This window comes from Botrytis deweyae, assembly GCF_014898535.1.
Source record: "Botrytis deweyae strain B1 chromosome Unknown BDEW_039, whole genome shotgun sequence".
Lineage (NCBI taxonomy): Eukaryota > Fungi > Ascomycota > Leotiomycetes > Helotiales > Sclerotiniaceae > Botrytis > Botrytis deweyae.
The window spans coordinates 65,491-87,391 of NW_024066246.1; the positions used below are offsets into that span (position 1 = coordinate 65,491).

At 41.7% G+C, this 21,901-nt stretch overlaps 7 protein-coding genes across 7 annotated transcripts; 4 read left to right on the forward strand and 3 right to left on the reverse strand.

The window, feature by feature from the left end:
* Positions 1–769: 769 nt before the first annotated feature.
* Positions 770–2,551, forward strand: EAE98_010671 (uncharacterized protein; the record flags this gene model as incomplete). Its single annotated transcript, XM_038958292.1, has 2 exons — positions 770–857; positions 915–2,551. The coding sequence occupies 2 exons, from the start codon at positions 770–772 to the stop codon at positions 2,549–2,551; spliced, it is 1,725 nt and encodes a 574-aa protein (XP_038805298.1).
* Positions 2,552–5,761: 3,210 nt separating this feature from the next.
* Positions 5,762–9,191, reverse strand: EAE98_010672 (uncharacterized protein; the record flags this gene model as incomplete). Its single annotated transcript, XM_038958293.1, has 4 exons — positions 5,762–7,612; positions 7,678–8,388; positions 8,436–8,915; positions 8,970–9,191. The coding sequence occupies 4 exons, from the start codon at positions 9,189–9,191 to the stop codon at positions 5,762–5,764; spliced, it is 3,264 nt and encodes a 1,087-aa protein (XP_038805299.1).
* Positions 9,192–9,358: 167 nt separating this feature from the next.
* On the forward strand, positions 9,359–10,667 carry EAE98_010673 (uncharacterized protein). Its single transcript, XM_038958294.1, has 2 exons — positions 9,359–9,941; positions 9,999–10,667. Exons 1-2 carry the CDS (start codon positions 9,863–9,865, stop codon positions 10,568–10,570), a joined length of 651 nt encoding a protein of 216 aa, XP_038805300.1. The 5' UTR covers positions 9,359–9,862; the 3' UTR covers positions 10,571–10,667.
* Positions 10,668–11,311: 644 nt separating this feature from the next.
* Positions 11,312–13,056, forward strand: EAE98_010674 (uncharacterized protein; the record flags this gene model as incomplete). Its single annotated transcript, XM_038958295.1, has 3 exons — positions 11,312–11,537; positions 11,587–11,640; positions 11,696–13,056. The coding sequence occupies 3 exons, from the start codon at positions 11,312–11,314 to the stop codon at positions 13,054–13,056; spliced, it is 1,641 nt and encodes a 546-aa protein (XP_038805301.1).
* A 1,982-nt stretch (positions 13,057–15,038) lies between these two features.
* EAE98_010675 (uncharacterized protein) lies at positions 15,039–17,536 on the reverse strand (the record flags this gene model as incomplete). Its single annotated transcript, XM_038958296.1, has 3 exons — positions 15,039–15,371; positions 15,443–17,243; positions 17,301–17,536. The coding sequence occupies 3 exons, from the start codon at positions 17,534–17,536 to the stop codon at positions 15,039–15,041; spliced, it is 2,370 nt and encodes a 789-aa protein (XP_038805302.1).
* Positions 17,537–17,586: 50 nt separating this feature from the next.
* EAE98_010676 (uncharacterized protein) lies at positions 17,587–20,367 on the forward strand (the record flags this gene model as incomplete). The annotated part of the gene is made up of 4 exons (XM_038958297.1): positions 17,587–17,629; positions 18,175–18,686; positions 18,955–19,032; positions 19,087–20,367. The coding sequence occupies 4 exons, from the start codon at positions 17,587–17,589 to the stop codon at positions 20,365–20,367; spliced, it is 1,914 nt and encodes a 637-aa protein (XP_038805303.1).
* Positions 20,368–20,963: 596 nt separating this feature from the next.
* EAE98_010677 (uncharacterized protein) lies at positions 20,964–21,591 on the reverse strand (the record flags this gene model as incomplete). The annotated part of the gene is made up of 3 exons (XM_038958298.1): positions 20,964–21,116; positions 21,234–21,301; positions 21,510–21,591. The coding sequence occupies 3 exons, from the start codon at positions 21,589–21,591 to the stop codon at positions 20,964–20,966; spliced, it is 303 nt and encodes a 100-aa protein (XP_038805304.1).
* Positions 21,592–21,901: the final 310 nt, after the last annotated feature.

Sequence of the window (21,901 nt, forward strand, 5' to 3'; positions counted from 1 at the left end):
GTCCGCTGTGAAACTCTCAATATATAGATATATGTTATTCTTTTTCAGGTCTCATAATGCCAATATATCAAATCAAAGCATGAATATATCAGAATTCTTTGATATTCGCCTAAGTGTCATTTGAACTTTTGAGGTTGAAATTTTCCTCAAATTAGGGCTGTGATACCATCTCTGGACTAAACAATGCGATATCAGTCTTCTATACTATTTTTTACTGTAGAATTTAGTCTCATTTCAATATTTCCAGCCATGTATCTTTCCAAAAATGAGCAGTACCTCCTCAATCCAGCTGCGATAAAGCCGCTAAGTAACCTTCAGTCGCCAATAAAGCAATACTCGTATCAATACGGCTTTTTCTCAACACCTCCCATACCTAATCACACTGTAGATATTGACCCCTACTTATCAACCATACAATCTCCCCAAAACCAAAGCCGTACCCCTATTCATACGGTTTTTCCTCAACACTAAGCGATGTCCTCCAACGACATAACAGTGCCCCTTCATTATCATTCTCTCCATAAGCTCTTTAATCCCCGACCTTATTTTCATAAACTCTTCTTGCAAGCTGTTTTCATCTTGATCACAAGTCTTTCACCAAGAACCTTCTCACTGCACGAAGTAATTGTCAAGACCATTTTTTTACGATTCTTGATTGTGGTTCTTTCATTCACAAAAGATCAATAATTCTAGAGACTCGAGAAATTCTTAGAATCTTAATTTTCTATCAAAAAAGCAAACACTACAATCAGAAGACATCCTATCCAGCATGTCTTCATTCAATTTCAACTCCGGTTTTCCTCGCAACCAGAACAATCAGAATGATTCATTCTGGAACCCAATCTCGCCTATCACTAGTAAGCCTCTACTACACCAAAAACCATATCAAGCCTCGCTAACCCCCAGCCTCAAAGCTACTCATCATCGCAGACAAAGCGAATATCTCTCCAGAACCATGACGAATGCTCTAGGCACAGTACCTTTGCCCAACTTCAACTTCGACGAAAATAAGCCACGTCGAATTACCTCTCCACTGTCCAATGTGAAGCCCATTGGATATGAGAGAACAGTCTCACGCCAAATGGGATATTCTCATTTCAGCATCTCGGAATCTGGGGAAGATATGCCTTCGTTTGAAGAAAAAGAAAATGGTGACAATAGTCCCATTACTACCCAGTCTTTGGTTTATGGGATGCAGCCAATCCAATATGGGGCGTCCAAGTCGAGACAGGAAGATGAAGTTTCTGTTCTGCATCTTGAGACTTCTGTTGTGAGACCGAATGTCGACGAGAGATCATCTACTTCAAAGGGCAAAAAGTCCTATGGTACCCCCCAGGGATATATTCCCTATTCTCATGCTCGTGATTATGTTGCAAATACAAGCATGCACCCTTCCAGTGTCGTCGGCGGACATCGAAATGTTACAGCGGTTTTTCGAGGACGACAAGTCCAAAACAGTCTGCCTTTGAGTAGCGGTGAACAATACCCGTCACCTACTCATTTTGAGCCACTTGGTCATCGTGCTGTGGGATATCAACACAACAGAAACATGACCAGCTACGGAGGTCCTGGGCAGTATATGTCTCAGTTCAACGCACAGGTAGTTGGTATCCCCTTGAACATTGATGGTGACAACACCCGCAACAGCCAGATGTCTCAGAACAGCTTCGTACACCAACAGAATAACGAAGTCCAGCATGCCTCAGGAACATCCTTTGGAAATCCGCACGCAAGTGCTTATACGGCACAATACACACCAAGCGCTACCTCCGCCAGCGTTTCATCCACGGTTGCTCAGACTTTACACAACAGATCTGACGCACCATACCAACCCGGACTCCGATCAACGGAACAACTTCTGCAGGAACAAAGCATTCTCGCATCACTCCCCACCAACACCTCAGCCGCCTCACACCACCTCGGCGACAACAAAGATCGCGAATTCGCCAGTAAATTCGGCGGTGAATACAACCTACCCAATGAACTGAACTGCGCCGTCTGGATCAAAGGCATCCCCAAAGATTTCGCTCGGGAATTCCTGTACCAGGAATTATTCAACGTCATCTCAGCCGGTCCTATCGTCGCGGCCTACATCCGTCTCGGAGGGGATCAACACCCCCGCCACGCCGCCAAGGTGATTTTCAAGCACCCTGAACACGCGGCTCGTTTACTCCGAAGAGCATCTGACCCGGGTATTAAAATCAATGGATATCGTATTCGGGTGGAACCCAATCGCAATGGACATCGTGAATTTCCGCTTGAACTGCATTATCAAAGTCGTGTGGTTCTCGTTGAGGTATTCAATAATACTAGCATGGATCTCCCGTTCTGGAAGATGTTCATCACCAATCTGTGTGTGTATGACATTGAAAAATGTAGGCATCTATCCTACAGTACTCCAGCGCGAATGGTGATGGAGTTCAGATTTGCGCGGATCTTTGGGCAGGCGTCGGTTTTGCTTGCGGGGATTAGAAGCACCGCGTCGTTTGAAGGAATCGTCACGGCAAGGTATATTCCAGATGTGCCTTGTGACATCTGTGATACGTACTGAGCTGGGCTCAACTTTGTTGAAAGGGGAAAGTACTTGTACGATATATTTTTGGTAGCATTGTTTCAGTAAGATTACAATGACGATAAACGGAGCTTCTTTCCTCAATGTTTTTCTGTTCGGGGGTAAATAGCAAAAAGGCACGATCTCAAATATAAAAACAATAATCAAAATACCACAAATTTCAAACAAGTGAAACAAACATCATAATAACGTGATCCAAAGCTTCTGATTCCGTGAAGTGATTTACTCGTTCCCCTGAGTCTTGATATAAATCAGAGCTGCTCGACACTCGTAACTCCCACTAGTCGATCGCTTGGAAGAGCCGATTTTTACCTAGGGTATTTAACCTCTATGAAGTGATTATCCTACTCTACACAGACTCTATAATCTAGTTAGCTATCAAAAGCTATTCAGATATTATCAGGTAAAAGGCATTACATTCTTGAAAAGTAAATAGGTAATAGTGATAATTATTCACCGGAATTCGTCATCTAATTTCTACTCCCCCTCAAAAAGTATACGACAACCTATACATACGTTCAGATCAGGCTAATTAAAACCATTCTCATACCCTCAAAATGTGATCTGATTTACTTTCATATCTTGATCATTTTGTTGTATTAAAATATAGAATTAATTGTATATTTGAATTGATATTGATTATTGAAAAAATTGACCGTGTCGGAGTTGGTGCTACCAAACACCTGGGTGGTTGATAATAATATGAATAGCCGACAAGTACTCCCTGTATGTATAGAATCAACTCTCCCTTTATAAATTCTACTGTTTCTCCCCCCATAGATCCCACTATTTCTCTTTCCTTCTTTGCTCTTTTGCTCTTTCCCCCTTCATTTTTAAAATCCAAATTAAATTACTTACAATCTAGTCACCTAAGTATAAGAATCATTACAGAATCTAGAAGATTCAAGAACACAACATCTGTGATTTTGAGAATAAAAGAGTAGTTAAGTATCAATTTCAGGATGAAAGAGTAATCCATCGAAAAGTATTTCGTTCCACTTTCCAACTAATCTTCTTATATACACATACTATCCAAAACCCATACTCAACCCCCTTCTCACATGAAATAAAAAATAAAAATAACCCCCTCGCTTCACTCTACTCAACTCCATCCCATGAATACATAAATCCACAAAATCAAAAAGAACATCCATATAATAACTTTTGAAGTATCTCAGCTCACCAGTATAGCATACACACATCTACTCACAACTCATCTCACCTCAACACAATTTCCAACATCAATTTTGTAACTTTCCGAATCTGGATTCACCCTGAAGAATACGACATCCTATCTCCCATCTCCCCTCACCATCACAAGACATTTTCAGATCCTTTAGCGTTACATTCCCACTCAAAAGACACACCCTCTCCATATACAGCCATAGCCTAAAAGTTCCAACTTGTAGCCATCAACTGTTCGCAAACCAATCCATCAGCAAATCCCAGCCAACATATATTTAATTTCCACCGCAATCTCACACCCATCCCTCTATTTCACCCCTTCATCCACCCATCCACCCATCCACCCATCCACCATCCAACAAAAAACCCGTACTAAACCTCCTAAGAACAAAATACCCTAAATCCCCTCCATTTCCATTACCCTCCCCTAATTCTCACTGCATACACATTCCATTCCATCCCTCAATCTTCATACCCAGACCTATCCCTATTCCATATCCTTCATTTCGCTTATTTTTATCAATTCTGTATTCCGCATCCCTACTCTCTTTTTATTCATACTCTTCGCTTTCGCATCCCTCACCCTTCCATGAGATTCTCGCTTCGGTATCTATATACCCCTGACACCCCGACTACCCCTTTTACAGCACGATCCCAGCAATCCTCACTCGCACACCTCACCGCTACACTCTTCACGCCCACCTCACTCACCCCACCCCACGCCACCCCACCTCCACCTCCCCTCCCTACACTCCACCTCCACCTCCACCTCCACCTCCACCTCCACCTCCACCTCCACCTCCACCTCCACCTCCACCTCCACCTCCACCTCCACCTCCACCTCCACCTCCACCTCCACCTTCCCATCCAGACAATACTCTCTTGCCTCTCTCCCCCTCCCCCTCCTCACCACTAAATACTCCAATCTATTCAACCATCCATCCACCCATCCCTCTACCCACCCAACCATCCACCTAACCAATCAATCACCCATCCCTCCAACCAATCACCTAATCAACCAACCAACCATCCACCCACCCAACCAATCCAACCATCCAACTATCCAACCATCCAACCAACCACCTAATCATCCAACCATCTATCCATCCATCCAACCATCCATCCATCCATCCATCCAACCAACCACCTAATCATCTATTCATCCATCCAAACAACCATTCATCCCTCCATTCACCATCCATCCAACCATCCAACTATCCAACCATCCATCTACCCACCCACCCAACCAATCCAAACAGCCACCCACAAAATAAGACAATATCCCCACAAGACTTTCAAACATCAAGATAAGAGTACTACCTATACCTAGGTACCTGCCTGATATCCATCCATCCATCCATCCATCCATGAATAAATTCATGATTCAAAAAAGATATTCAAAATGTTAGAGATATCGTATTATATTATATCATATCAGGATACGATTGAATTGAATTGAATTAAATTCATATCCATCCATCCATCTATCTATCTACCTATTCATAATTACCTCACTATCCATACCTAAATACCTACGAAAAAAAAAAAAAAAAAGAAAAAAAAAATCTACAAAACTTTTTGGTATCATAATACATCCATCCCATGCAAACCCACTCCATGCTATCCCATGCCATGCATTCATGCATTCATGCATTCATTTCTCATAACAGAAAAATTCGCCCAAAGACACAACAACAACAACATGCTACCTATGCATCCAGAGAATTTCCAAGGGTCTGTCCTCTATGCCAACTCAAAAGTAACATGTCCTCAGCAAGCGATCAAAATATTTCTCATTGACATCTTTGCCAACCAAGAGTCCCCCATCTCGACTATTGCAAAACTCAGCTCAGAACTCCAAGTACTCCCAAACCCTTTTTAATGCCCATCATGCTATGCTCCAAAAACTTATGCTTCACAAAATCATCACATCGAGTATTTATCTTTCAATCCCATCCCCACAGAAATGCCCTCATCATCATCTCATATTACCCCATCCATCCATCATCGACCACTTTTACCAACTCGAAAATGATCTTTTCTCAAACCACGATCTCGAAGTCTCCGTTTCTTCATCAACTCATTTACATCATATAATACCAAAGGAAGTACACAGTCCAAATCCTCAATTTGCTGTCCTTGATCTTGAATCATCTGCTCCAAAGTTAATAGACGCTCTAGAGTCTGTTCTTCAAGTAACACCATCTCAATTCGATGCGTGTCAACCAGTTCCTCGATATGCGCTCCATGTCTCTTTGAAAAAGCTGATTCTCGTTCTTCCGTAAGACTAAGAACAAGGGACTTGAGCTCTTCTTCTGTTTTGATACTTGGATTCCTGTTCTCCTTATCCGATGATATAATTTCATCCTTGACACCATTCAATAACTTTTCAATGCGGGCTTCATACTCATCTCGGAGTATCTTCTGATGGTTTGTCAAGAAACTTTCAATGAGTGGCTTGAACTTTTCCTCGTACTTGATTTCGAGCTCGGTTTCTCGTGCAAGCATGCGTGCTTGAAATGCTGTTTCAATGTTCTCATCGTACTTCTTCCTTAATGCCTCATCCTTCTCCGTCAGATACTTCAGTAGCATTGGCCTAAATGTCTCTTCATATTTAGCCTGTAATTCGCGATCCCGTTTGAATACAAAATTCTGAATTAGAGATTCAGTCATTGCCTTGTTAATTTGAGCTTCATTCTTTAATCGATTTTGCATCTTTTGATCCATGAGAGTTGCATTGACTTTCTGATTCTCTTTGGATTTCAGAGTGAAATCCTCACATGCTTTCTCCAAACTTCGAACTTTTTCATCCATCCTATTTATGATTGTATCTGACAGCTTGTGGTGAAGTTCCAGCGTAGACTGGCGGTGCTTTACCTGAGTTTCCTGTAACGAACAAATCTTTTGTGTCAAATTTGCCTCGGATAATTCAAGCTTTTCTTGAAGTTGAGTGCTAGAGATTTGGCCTTGCTCTTCTAATCGCTTCTCCATTTCTTGAATAATCTTCGGAGTTGAGTCTAAGAATGCAGTATGCTCAATCTGTAATTTCTCCATGGCAGAAGAATTTTTCATAACCTCGGTATCTAGATTCCGTAGTTCCTCTTCGCGATCTGATTGCCATCTTTTCCATTCAGACGTCAATAATTCTGTACGCTTGGTGTCGAGACCAACATTCGTTATCAAATGTGCGAAGGATTTTTCTCCAGCTTCAAGTCGAGCCTCGCATCCAGCCAATTGAACTTTCATGGCCGTAATCGTTCTCTCTGCGGCCGCTAGCCTTTCCTCGAGAATTGCTTCTACTGAGCCATTCTTTTCTGCCTGTTGTTTCTTTAGATTTTCAACATGGTTTGTTATATCAGCTCTGACAGTGACGAAGTTTTCACCTATCAAGGTCTCTAGCTCTGCAAGCTTAGAATCGTGCTTCTTGTCTGTAGTATCAATCCACTCGGCAGTCCTGTGATCCAAAGCCGTGAATTTTGTAGAATCTTGGCTAATCTTTTTCTCAATAGACTTTATCCTACCGGAAAATTGCCTTACTTGAGTATCAAGGTCCGAGCTAATCTGCGTTTTCAAAGCATCGAACTGGCTCTGATCATGTTGGGGGCCACGCGAAACTCTGCTCTTGAATTCTTCAAAATCTTCATATCTCGAAGCTAACGCAGTCTGCAAAAGGTTGACGCGTTCGTTCAGTTTGTGACGTTCATCTTCCATCTGAGATAGCATCTTTCTGCGAAATTCTTCCTCCAGTTTACAATGACGTGATAGGTCATGTGCTGTGCCTTCATACTGCTGACCGAGAATAAAGAGTTGACTGCCTTGATCCTGTATGGCAGATTCAATGCTTGGTATTGGTGCCTAAGGGAAAATGTTAGTCTCTTTGGCAATTGCTCTACAGATTGTGTGCAATGAGCACTGTTTACCTGCTTAAGAGCTTTTATGCTGCCTTGGACATCTTTCAGCTGGGCTGAATGACTACTCCTCGAAGCTTGCAACAACTCATTGACCTGTTCCACTGATTTTAGACGTCTAGACAATTCGACTTGTTCTTTAGATCTAGCTTCCGCAGCAAGAAGTCTAGCGCTCAATTCTTCTGTGGATAATTTGCATTCTTCCAATTGAGAGAATAGCTCACGGTTACGAGTCTCTGATTCATCAAGTTGTCTAGCCATCTCCTCAAATCTATGCTTGTGTATATTTTCCGATGATAGCAATCGGTTTTCCAAATTGCGTATATGTGCAGTCAAAGGACCGATACTTTGCTGTATGGCGTTTGCTATCATGCTTTCTATGAGTCCACCATTCGCACTTGAGCTTTCTGACATTCCTGCTACAGGAGGCACAGGTGGAGCATGCACAGGTAATGGCGGTGGTGGCATGGCTGAGTATATTGACATTGCGGAGATAGGTCGAGACGTAGCCGAATTCTCAACTCTAAATTTGACATTTTCCAGATGAGTTTTCGATTTCAAATGAGTCTCAAAATTATTCGTCTTTTTGTATTTCGAGACCTTGTGTTCGGTATCGCAATCCAAGCATTTAATATCGTGGAGATCTGTTGCTTTAAACCGAGAATCCGGATATTTTTGACGAAGTTCACTTAGACCTCTTTGAAGCCAGATTGGCAGGGACGACTAAGAAGTTAGTTTACAAATCCATTCATTATGCCGAAACCACTTACCAAATTTTCATCCTTTAGTTCTGCATTGGGTGAGAAATCTATATGCTGGTAAGGTTCAGATTGAACCGATGGACTGTAAAATTGCTCCGGAGCAGAAATTCTTCGATTTCCATCCAATGGCGCAAGTGCGGGTCGTGCCAGTCTCTGGGGACTAGAATTTCTGCTGTCCAACCTGGAATGGCTTATGGAAGGAGTGTCATTCCCAGAACCATCGCTCTCTTCTACCTCTATTATTCTTCGCTTTCTGAATCTCGGCGCCAATCCTTTTGGATCAATGCCTTCCCTCAATTTTCGATCGACACTCTTATGCGATTTCTCCACCTTGACATTTGGCTCTAGAGGTTGTACGGCATATTCGTCGGCGTTGGTTTCGTTGTTGGACTTGGTGGGCGATAAATTGATGTCTCGAGGCTTGACAAAATCGTATAGTCGCAAGACTCCCTTGCCCTCATTATTCTCAAGCAATTCTAACGTTGTACCCTAGCTAGAGTTAGCACAATGGCGATGGCAAGTAGAATCTGATCTATCTATTACCTCATCCAGCATTCGCGATACAACAATTTTGAAAGTCTTTTTTTGTTTCTTAATCAAGGCCGGGTTCTCTACCAAGACGCGATCGAGTTGATCGAGATAAGGCTGTTGTATTGCAGTACCGGAAATGCCTTCGCCCTGTGGAAGATTGTAATCGTAGAGGAATCGAACTACAAAATCCCTAATACGGATATTATCCGCATCAGAAACTTCGTCGTCGGCCATGATTGCATCCAATTTGTTGATGAGGGGAGGAGGGAGGAGGGGTGAGGGGGAAGGAAAATGTCAGGTGGATTCGTGATTTCTCGCGATTTTGGCGTTTGTGTTCCTGGATCTGGATCTATCTACGATAATAAGCTCGGGAGGAGGGGAGTAGGTTACTCGAGTACCGAACCATGGCACGGACAATTATGTAAGTACTGATTTTTGACCCGCACAAGCTTCAGTTCCGTCATTGTAACTTACGAGTAAACGCGGGGAACTTTTAGATTCGAATTCTTGGATGAACCTCACCGGGCATCATCAAATCATGGGAATTACCTCTAGGAGCTTTCTCTCGATATCATTGCTATACAGAATTATCTCTACCTACCTAGCCTTCTCGCTGACTACAACTACCTAGCTACATGAATGATCTGAATCCTTGCGCGGTTACATACCAAAACAAGGTTTGTGTCCGCAGCCAAAAGCCACAGGGAGGAAATCAAAAGCAATAATATGACAGACAAATCCATGGTACAAAATAAACAAAACAAGGGAGATGATTGAGAGCTTATCATTGCTCATTGCCTATTTGCTTCAATATTCTCCCTTTCTTTCGAGAGAGTCTATCTCTATCTCTACCCCATATCTGTCTGACAGTCGCAGGAACTTCTCGCAATCATCTCCAAGTAGAAATGTCCTCCAGAAAGAAAAGACAGTCTCTTGCTGAGGCACCATACCGGCCTCACTATAGCTCTACGAGCCTTCCAAGTAGTGCGGCTTCCCAGACGAATATACCTGCTCCAATACTGCGATGCTAATCTCACATAGCTTCTCGTCGCAGCTCACGACGTAGCACATTGTTGATACCCAAATCTCCAAGCATCGCTGTGGATGAGACTGATATTAACAATTCGCCTCATGATTTCGATAAGACTATTACAACTCTAAAGTCAGCAGCAGAATCTGTAACGGTTCGAGTTTGGCAAGAGACAGCAGACGAACAAGCACGGGCGATTCAAGCTATGAGGTCTACAATTGATATCAAAGATTCACGAATTCAAAAGATGAATCGAAAGATTGGAAGACGAGATAAGACTATATACAAATTGATGAGACGATTGGACCACACCAAAACAGCACTTTCAAAAGCAACCTGGCCAAAGTTTGAAGCAACGATGGGTATGGGAATCGAGGATGACGAGAGAATGAGCATGTTGAGGAGCAAAACACCGGCTTCAGTAAATGGGCTTTGCACAGAATGCGGAGAGAGTTGTTCTCGTTTAGTCAAAGAGAACCAGCAACTGAGAGATCGATTAAATGAGGTTGATGGGTTATGTATCAGACTCAGAAATGAGTGTAGCAAGTTGGATATCAAAATTAAGGGACTCGAGAGGACTTGAGGTGAGATGGAGGAACAGCAAGAGCGTGTGTTTGAGTTGAGTACTTGTGTTTGATACCGGTTAGATATAAACACAATTCAGGTATTGTATGGAAGCTATCAATTAATCCCTTCAAACAAGATATATTGTCTGAAATGGTTGTTTTCGTCTGAGGTGATCTCGTTGTTCAAGCGCAAGGTTGTTCAAGCAACAATTTAGCATTCCACATAGGACGACAAACTCGTGTAAAGGTTCATTTATTATTTCTTACTTCACTTCTTTGCTAATTCTTTCTTACTTCACTCATTTCTTATTCATTTCTCACTCATTTCTTATTCATTTCTCACTCATTTCTCACTCATTTCTCACTCATTTCTCACTTCACTCATTTCTCACTTCAATTCACTCTCACTTTTTACTTCCTCCCGGATAACCCCTCGTGGTGTGGCTTATTACACTCTTTTACTTTTGTTCCTTTTAATTTCTTTTTCTAGGCACGATCTGACAAATTTATGCAACTTCCCGTCGCTGCCCACAGACATCCCTCTTTATATCACAAGTCTTTCATTTATTCTCGAGTCACCCAAATCTCATTCCATACTTTGATTTGAACCAGGAGGACAAACAAAATCCTTCATTCACTTACAGTTTCTTCATTCCACAATCCATCACTCCAAGTGTTATATACTCAAAGTCATTTATTCAACGGCACTTCTGTTGAAGTACGAAACCGTTTGTAATCTCAATCAATACTGTACAATCATGACGTCGAATAAAAATAAGAGATCGACTCCTCATAAATCTCCTCACAAGTCTTCACCTCACAAACTTCACAAGCCGGGAAAAGCTCATAAATCACCAAGAGAGAAAGTTGCGCCTGCAAGACAAAGTCTTCCAATACTTCCCCAGAAGAATTCTGAAGTCGTTCCTCCAATATTACCTCCTACACGAAGAATATTGTTTCCTCAAAGTCTCAAGAAGAGTAATAGTAAGTAGTTACATCTATTCCAAGGTTTGCGATGATTAAAAAGTGATAGGTCAACAACCTTTCTTGTCTCCCCATTCTGTCAAAACAGATCATCAGAAGACTAGTAAGTACTAATAGGTTTCTTTTGATATGAATGAACCACTTAATACATCTCTCAGAAAAACACACATTATCCTCTCCAGCTGCGAAGTTTTCAGATGATCGACCATTCAAGAAACCGTGTCTTTCATCTCCATCACCTGCGAAACATACTAGACTTCTACCTGTAACACCAGAAAGAGTCAATGGGCGAGAAAGAACAATTCCATCAAGCGACGATGAAGATGAGAATGGGAATGAGAAAGGAGATGGAGATGGTACACCAAATCCGCCAAGTCGAAAGAGGAAAGCGAATTCCATGGCCGGTGCAGCAGGAAGTCACAAGAAAACACCATCGCCAAGAACATCCGTAGCAGTCGTCATTCCATCAAAACAACAACCTTCCTCCTCATTCTCTACTATCAATCCCAATTCACCAGCCGTCCGAAAAGTCGATATAACTGTTCTACGACTCGAGAAAGAAGAACTACAACAGCGCCTAAATGTTTCGTTGCAACAAGCACAAAAAGCCATGAACGAAGTCAAGGAATGGGAGAATAGATGCAAGGAAACAACCGATGTACAAGATAATCTCAACAGACTTCTTCGTGCTGAGATCGAGGATAAGGAGAGACTTCAAAAACAATTGGAATCTTTCAGAGAACAAGCACACGGACTCAATCTCGAAGCGAAGACTTGGGAGAATAAATGGAAGGAAGCCGCGGGTGAACTCGATGTATTGCGGAAGCGATTTGAACTCGAGACGAAAACACGGAAAGGAGATGAGCCTACCACAGAGAAATGGCGACTTCGCTACATTTCCGAACATGAAAAGACAAGCAAACTCCAACGCGAACTCAAGCAAATGAAAAACGCTCCAGAACCCCCTCACCTCACTCAAAAAATAGAGCAACTAGAACTCGAGCTTTCAAATCTAAAATCAAACCATCACCTCCCCAAAACCAGCAGAGAAACCCCCCAAGAAGCGCACCCCAAGTCACCAACCCCACACCTAACAAAACAACTCTCCCAACCAAAATCCGAATGCCCGCAAAAAAAACCTCATCATGACCACCCTCCCACAATCCCACAACTCCCCACACCAACTCTCCACCTCCCAGAACCCAATCGCTCCAACCCCAAACCCCCATTCCCCCACCCAACTCATCACACACCTCACCACGCAAATCCAAACTCTCCAACAAGAACTCCTCCAAAAAGAACATCTCTCTCTCCGCATCACCCAACTAACCTCCTCCCTCGATTTCCAATCCGACATCTTTTCCCAAGCCGCGCGCACGCATTTATTCGAAAAAACTGCTTTGCATCAACAAATCGCACATCTGAAAGAAAAACTTTCTTCACAGGAGAAACTTGCCGAAGAAGAGCTTGCGGATCTCAAAAAAGAGTTTGCGAAAATGCGGGAGGAGAATTTAGATAAAGATGAGGAGATGGGGATTGTGAATGCGGAGTTTGAGGAGGAGAGGGGGAGGTGGAGGAGGGAGGTGGAGAGGTGGGAGGGGGAGGTGAGGGTGAAGGATAGGGGGTTGCAGAGGATGGGGGGGTTGGTTGCGGGGTGGGTTTTGAAGTGGAGGAGTTTGGGAGGGGAGGGGGAGGGGGAGAAGGGGAGGTGGTGTGCCGGGGGTGGAGGGAGTGGGGATTTGTGTTGATGGGGTGAGGTTGTGAGGTTGTGAGGGGAGGGGTGTATGGATGGATGGATGGATGGAGAGATGGAGAGTTTTTATACTATGGCTGAGTGAATGGAGAGTTTACTATGTATACTACAACTAACTAACTGAATAAATAGATAAAGAGTCTCCCATGTATACTACAACTAACTGATTATGAGTGGGTAAATGAAAGTTTAGAAGGGATAGAAATGGAGAAGGGGAATGGTATGCCTAGAGTGGGGGAGTAGGGGCGAGGGATTGATTGCTGGAGGTTCATGATCAGTTGGCTGGTTTGTTAGGGTGAATTCGTGTAAAGCGAGAGAGAAAGGAATGGAGGAAGGAGGGGAGGAAGGGATAAAGAAATGAAGAAAGAAAGAAGAGGGGACGAGAGACGACCGAGGAGATAGAGACCGACTACAAAGACCTAACTAAGGACGAAGGAACTACGCGACGAACGACTAACGACTAACGACGAACGACGAACGACGAACGACGAACGACGAACGACGAACGACTAACGACGAACGACGAAACGACTAACTACGAACGACGAACGACTAACGACTAACGACTAACTACTAACGAACTAAAACTAACTACTAGCTATCTAGGATCTATTAACTAGAGAGAGCTAGGATCTAGCGAGGAGCGACCTATTAACGACCTACTAACTAACTACTAACGAACGACGAACGAACTACGAACTAACTACGAACTAACTACTAACTACTAACTACTAACTACTAACTACGAACGACTAACTACTAACTACTAACTACTAACGACTAACTACTAACTACTAACTAACGACTAACTACCTACTAACTAATTACTAACTAACTACTAACTAACTATTAACCAACTACTACTAACTACTAACTAACTATTAACCAACTACTACTAACTACTAACTAACGACTAACCTACTAACTAAGTCAGTAGATGAGAATTTATATTTATAATAAGTAGATTCTCATAATAAATAAATTCCTCTATATTATTTTGTACTATTTTGTATTATATTATTTTGTATTATATTATTTTGTATTATATTATATTTTTCTATTTTATATTTTATATTTTATATTTATTATTTTATATTTTTATATTTTTATATTTTTATATTTTTATATTTTTATATTTTTATATTTTTATATTTTTATATTTTTATATTTTTATATTTTTATATTTTTATATTTTTTATTATTCATTTTTGTTTTTGTTTTTTTATATTTTTATATTTTTATATTTTTATATTTTTATATTTTTATATTTTATATTTTTATATTTTTATATTTTATATTTTTATATTTTTATATTTTTATATTTTTATATTTTTTATTTACAGAATCACGAATCTTATATATAAGCGGAATGAATCAACTCAAATCAACTCAACTCAAATCTAATCAAATCAAAATACAGCATCTAATAGAAAATGAAAATGCGACATTTTCTTTCTCCCCTCATACATAATCCTCATTCCAAACCAACATATATATTTTCAATTCAAAAAAGATAGATATAGAAAGATATATCTTCAAAAGGTTAGGCAATCAAGCCCTTTAACCCTATGCAATTTATAATACATTGAAAAATTGAACAAAGAATTCCTACCCTACCTACCTACGCTACCATAAAACCATTAATCAATGAATCAATTCAATCAACTCCTATCCCCCATCTCCCATCTCATTTCTTTCATCCCCAAGAACCATGCTCTCATCTAAATTCTCAAATTACTCTTCTCCCCTTAATCGACTTTTCCACCACCATTAACACCACCCAATAAACCATCCTTACCACCATCATCTACTCTAAAGAAACCACCTCTTCTCGCACCAATCTTTCCTCTTCCATACATCGTGGCACCTAGGATCATTCCTAGTGCAACTCCGAAACTGAGGAATGGATGCCCTGAAATTGCACCCCTAACATTGAAGAATGCTTTTTCGAATGAACCCACTGTACTCTTTGGTTTGATAACTGGAGGGTTCACGACAACCTTAGGAATGGTTTCCAAAATTGAAGTGCGAGAAGGAATGATATAGTTGCCGGTGATTGTTGTATCCCAGTAGCGTCGATTCTATTTGAAGCGTCAATATACCTCAATGAAAATAGAAATGATCGAAAAGAAACAACGGAGGGAGTACTTACATCTTCATCATTAATAATGACCTTTTCACCATCACTCTTAACCTCAATACCATATGTACTTCTAATCCATCTTTCCCAGAAAACTCCATCAACCCAAGCGAATCCAACCTCCTTTTGATCAGATTTATCCATATTAATTCTGATACTCTTAGCAGCTCTCAAAGCTCTTTGGTCATTTCGATCTTCTGCTTCTTCTAATCTGAGTTGCTTTGCATCTCTCAACTCTTGACGTTCACGTTGATAATTAATAATTTGTTTATCCATCCATTCCAACGCAGCTTGCTTCAATTCTTTCTTAGCCATTTCAAAATCATGTTCGCGGTCTCGAGAAAGAATTGCAAGGACAACAATTTTACCATCCATAATTTCGCGAGAATTGGAAGCTGTAAGTTCTGGCACGACAGGTAACCAAACTGATTGCATCCAATGAAGAACCTTTCTGAAATCGCGCATGTCTTGAGGTGCGAGTGCTGTGTAATAAGTTGGTCTACCATCTCGGGATACCAATAAACGAGGCCAAGTTGTAATCTTGTATCGATCAGCAAGAGCAGCACTGTTGGTTTTGACAAGTTTGGCGTGTCCGATCAAACTCAAAGTCAATCTTTCCAATGCAGCGAAATCTTCGCTTGTAGTAGCATGATCGTAAAAGTAAACAAAGATGACATCTTCTTTCTCCTCTAATTCCTTGAACTCAGCCGCATCAATATCCTTAACACCATCTCCGATATCAACGGCCTTGTTGGCAAAGGTAACGAAATCACCCAATCCTCTAAGTCCTTCATATTCGACGCGTTCTCCGCCGCGGAAGAAATGAATGGTGGGATATCCTCGAACGTGGACGTCCTTGCATAATCTAGACTCTGCTTCACAATTGACTTCTCCAATGTTTAGTTTCCCTTTCATTTCCTTTGCCAATTGAGCCCAATTAGGAGCCATAGCTTGACAATGATGACACCATGGGGCGTAAAATTTGATAAACCACGGATCCTGTGACATAGTAACCAAATTTTGAAAGCTCTCGGCTGTAAGGGATACGGATGTACCGAGTGGGTTCGCAGTTTGAGTAGGTTTTGAAGGCTTATTCTCAATTGGTGTGGCTTTAAGGATAGGCTTAGTGGTGATTTTGGCAACTTCAGGTTTCGTTTCCTTGACGGCGTCCTTAACACTGTCCTTGACATTCTCGGCAGTATCCTTGACGGCATCCTTTACTGGAGCAACAGCGTCTGCGACCTCATCTGCTACTTTCCCAGCTCCTGTCTTTGGCTTTTGCGCGGATCCTTCGGATGCCTTTTCTGTAGATTTTTCGGATGTCTTTTCGGGTGCCTTTTCGGATGATTTATCAAATAACTTATCGGATTCTTTCTCTGTCGATTTCTCGGTTGTCTTTTCCGTCTCCTTTGAAGCAGCTGCTCCGGGCTGATAATCTGGACTTTGTGTTGCACGTTCTTCTGGGTACTTTGGTCCACCAATTGGTCTAGAGCCTGGTCTGATAGATTCTAAATTATCCTCGATGAAAGCACCCAACTTTTCCATATCTTTAGGTCCAACAAATCGTTTGGCTTCTTCACCATCCTTATATAAAATAAATGTTGGGAAAGAAGTTACGCCATGGTCTGTACAGGCAGTTCCAAAAGCGATACAATCAAGAGAACCGAAATGGTAGTTGTAATAGGCGGTGAAAGTGTTCATTGAAGTCGATGCGGTATCGTCAGCTCCCGATTTGACAGGTTTCGAAGTATAATAGAATTCGTAGAGAGTTTGCCATGTTGGCGCAATGTGTATACAATGCGGGCAATAAGGTCTAGAACCGTGGTGAGCATAGTGATCTCCCCAACGAGTTGAGAGGATAAATTCTCACGAGTGATGCTTAACAAACCAATAACCTTCCGCGACTGTCTGATTAAATAGTTCTCCATCTATATCGGGTAGAGGGGGGACTTGAACTCCATTAAATGTTGTTGGTTGTGGTACATCAGCAGCTTCCTCTTCACCAGGTAAATCGGGAGAGGAATTCTCTACTGATTGTTCTCCAGTCTGTGCTAATACTACAGAAGCAAAGACAGTCGATAATAACGAGACCGAAAGAAAACGCATATTGAAGGACGAAGTTAGGGGGCTATCTGCACCCTGAAATCAAAAGATTAATGCGGGTCGCGACGAATCCGCCAAAGAAGGTAAGAAGGAGAGGTTCGTTGTCCTCAATTAATTTGAAATATGACCGTCAATATATCGCATAAGTATCGTAAACTCAAGAAACGTCTTGAGAAATCGTTATGTATCGTGGGGGATAAAAAGAGTGAAGTGATGTGAAGAAAGGATCTCGACTCTCATCTTCTTTCATTTACTCCATACAAATTGATGGAACACAGTTGCACCATTAGCGTTGTTCGCTAACAGATTGAATCCTTGTAATTTCTTTTTTTGGACGAAATTTCACGTGATTATGGATCCTTCCCTTCCTTCCTCCTATCACTTTTTAGGTACGGGGTATCTAGTTCAATCACGAGTGAGCAATTACTAGGTAGGTAGTCATGAACATTCAAGAAAGTTCAATATAAAGTGTTTTCTAAACACTACAATCGATCTCTTGAAGTGGCGACTTGGCTTGCCATCCACTTCATTTCAAGCACGAATTATGATATAAATTGTCATTGAACAAAGGAAAGTCCTACCTACGCAGACATAGGTATCCATCCAATCATCAATGGCCATGGATTAACATCAAAGTCAAGGTTCAGGTGAACTTGCTCAGAAGAAACGTAAAGTAGACGATATTACTAATGATAATGATAATACTAACACAAAAATTGCACGGAGGGGTATAGATAGATCGATATCACCACCTCCATTACGAAGACGTAGGATAGGAAGTCCCAAGCCGGTGATGCTTGAGGAGGAAGAAACTCCTAACCAGAAAGAAGTCGATCAAAAGCCAGTTGAATTCTCTGAGAAAAGTTCAATGGATGGCAAATACCCAGTGCTAGAACATACAAAGCGAGAGGTGGTGAAGTCGCCATTCCAGCTTACAACAATTCGAGATCTACCGGCTTCATCCAATGTGGACGCTGTATCGCTAAAAGATATTCTTGGTGATCCCTTGATATCAGAATGCTGGGAGTTCAATTATTTACATAACCTTGACTTTCTCATGGAACAATTTGATGAGGATGTACGGAATCTCGTCAGAGTTAACGTGATTCATGGGTTTTGGAAAAGGGAGGATCAATCCAGACTCAATCTTGTGGTAGGCTGATTTCTTTCTTCCTTGGCTGAATTGGATGACGCTCCGCTGGGCCACTGCCGTGGAGGCTTTTTCGCTTTGCTCCACAATAATACAGCAACTCTGTTCCTTTTGCATAATGTTTCTAGTTTCCTCTACCCCTACATTTATCATGTGCTTCTTTCTCTCGGTCTTAGTGCTGTGTCGAGGCTTGAAAGTTCAGAGAATGACATTGCTGATACATATCGATGCTGCCCCCGCACGGAATTGAAATCATGCTGATGAATTTCAGGAACAAGCTTTGAAATATCCTAATATCAAGCTTCTCACAGCTTACATGCCTGAGATGTTCGGGACCCATCATTCTAAGGTATCACACCCCTAACAGATCTACAACTGAATCCCCAGTTACTAACGTGGATAGATGCTCATTCTTCTCCGACACGACTTCACTGCTCAAATCATAATTCATACAGCCAATATGATACCATTTGACTGGACAAACATGACCCAAGCTCTATGGAAATCACCCCATCTTCCTTTTCTCGTCCCAGAGAAGCCAACCCCAATTGAACCCTTCAAAATAGGCTCAGGTACAAAATTCAAGTTAGATCTTCTCAACTACCTACGAGCTTATGATACCAAAAGAATCATTTGCAAACCATTAGTCGAACAACTGCTCAAATACGATTTCTCTGAAATAAAAGCAGCCTTAATAGGTAGCGTTCCAGGAAAACAAAGAATCGAGCTCTCTCCGTCACAAACCGCATGGGGTTGGGCCGGCCTCACCAACGCTCTCAAATCCGTCCCATGCTACCACGACACTCAACCAGAAATAGTGATTCAAATTTCCTCCATAGCATCTCTAGGCCCAACAGATAAATGGTTAACACACTTTCTCAAAGCCCTCAACACATCCCAATCTCCGAGGAAAACTAATTCAAAATTCAAAATTGTTTTCCCAACTGCAGATGAGGTCAGAAGGAGCATAAATGGTTACGCATCTGGCAATGCTATTCATACCAAGATCCTCACACCAGCTCAAGGAAAACAACTAGCATATCTGAAACCAATGCTTTGTCACTGGGCTGGCGATGGCGCTCAACATTCTTGTTCGTCGTCATTACCATCCAACTCTCCTTCTCAATCTTCTACTCCCTCAGAAGCAAAAGTTCAAGAAGCATACCGCAAACGTGCAGCCCCTCACATAAAAACCTACATCCGTTTCAATTCAGATGCAAGTTCAAATTCCTCATCTCAAAAATCGATAGATTGGATGCTCGTTACTTCAGCCAACCTCTCTAAGCAAGCATGGGGCGAACCACTCAATTCAGCAGGCGAAGTTCGAATCTGTAGTTATGAGATCGGAGTGCTGGTTTGGCCTGACTTATGGAAGGAAGAGCAGAGCAGAAAGAAGGTGAAGATGGTACCGTGTTTTGGGAGCGATATACCTTCTACTTCTTCTTCTGTCTCTTCTTTGGAAATAGCCAATCAAGAGAATTTAGAGGTAAAGGGGGAATATCTAAACAGGACAAGAGATGATGAACGAAAGGTGGAGGATCAGGAAGAAAGCAACACGATAATAGTAGGCGCAAGAATGCCCTACGATCTCCCTCTAATTCCATATGGCAAAGACGATATCCCATGGTGTGCGAGTGCATCATACAGCGAACCGGATTGGATGGGGAATACGTGGAAGACATGATTGATTGTGTTAGGAGTTTCATTTATTATTCTCCATTTTCAATATTTCATTTTCCCCTTTTCATAAATTTTGTTCGTTTCATCTATGATATAAGACAGTATTCACTATTGACCACGAGACATTGACGGCGTTTATAATAGGGAGATTGATGACCATTATGGTTGGAAGGAAGTGGGAATATACGTGCTGGACAGGTAGAAGAATTTGGAGTTTACGCAGCTGGAAAATTGGTATGCATATCTAGACACACACCTAGAGGAGATGTGGGTTTGCAGGCTCTTTGGTTTGGATTTTGTGATGAGATCATAAGTAGATTCAACGGGGTAGTAATTTCATCACAGAACAAAATGCAGAAATAAACAAATCCGACAGATGCAACACAAATATATCTTTATGCATGAAAGTTTGAAACAGTATCAACTGATTTATGCATAATCATACGCTCATTCTTGCTTGCTTGCTTGCTTTCTCAAACATAAACATAATCCTCCATCCACTATGCATTTCTATGTCCCTCCGAATCCCTAGCTCAACTATGCAATCCTTGTATATTCTCCATGCATCCCTTCCGCAAAACCAGCACTTCCCTTGAAAGTTTAGTTTCCTCCAACAGCCTCAGGTACCTTATCGGCATCATATCCACACTTCTCCTTTAATTCCTCGATCTTGGCGACGTATTTCTCTTTGGCTTCGTCGGCTGTGATGCCGGAATCGACCTTTTCTTGCCACGCCTTCTTCTTGGCTTTGCCCTGTTGTGGGGAGGGGTGTTAGATTGTGAGGATTTGGGGTTGGGAGAAAAAGATGAAGAGGGTGAGGTGGAAGTGATGGGGGAAAGAGAAGAGAAGAGAGGGAAATTAAGAACGAACCTTGATGTCGAACATTCCTGGAGCCTCAGCTTTGGAGATGTCGTCACCGATGGCTACTTTGTATAAACCTATTTTGTGCATCTTGTGTTAGCATATTTCCATTTGCTTTCTGCTGCCCTAATATGTATCTGTGCTTATCATTCTTTCGTCGCGATTCATCATCCACCAGCTTCGAAGCAAGCTTTCGATCACAACTATGTTTTTCCCAAGCCTCGGTTCTGTACCAAATCTGCGGAGCTGAAAGAGAGCAGAGCGGGAGCAAAAAAAAACACATACTGTAAATCTCGAGTAAATCATCAGATCCAGGCTTACTAGTAAGCTTCTTGGAATCGACAACTGCGGTATCAAAGGCGGACATTGTGAATGATTTGTGTGATTATTCGTTCGAGGGACTGTATGTGTAGATAAACAAGGAATTATCAGCAAATCATCTTACAATTTTCCACAGATATATTTGGCAAGACGATTTATTTTCTCTTCGAGTGATGAAAATGAACTGTGTATGAAAGCGGGAGGACTTACGAGATCGTATGAGGATTCAGTGATGAAATGGATGATTGTTGAGTAAACCTTGGAAGAAAGGGATATGGCGGGGTGAGGGGAGCTTTGCTGGTGGGGCATCGGCTATTTGAACGATACCGACGTGGCGTTTAGCGCGATAGGCGCGT

Coding starts and splice junctions, on each gene's coding strand:
- EAE98_010673 (XM_038958294.1), top strand. CDS start 9,863: ATGTCCTCCAGAAAGAAAAGACAGTCTCTTGCTGAGGCACCATACCGG. Junction 9,942..9,998: donor CTCTACGAGCCTTCCAAGTA/GTGCGGCTTCCC, acceptor AATCTCACATAG/CTTCTCGTCGCAGCTCACGA.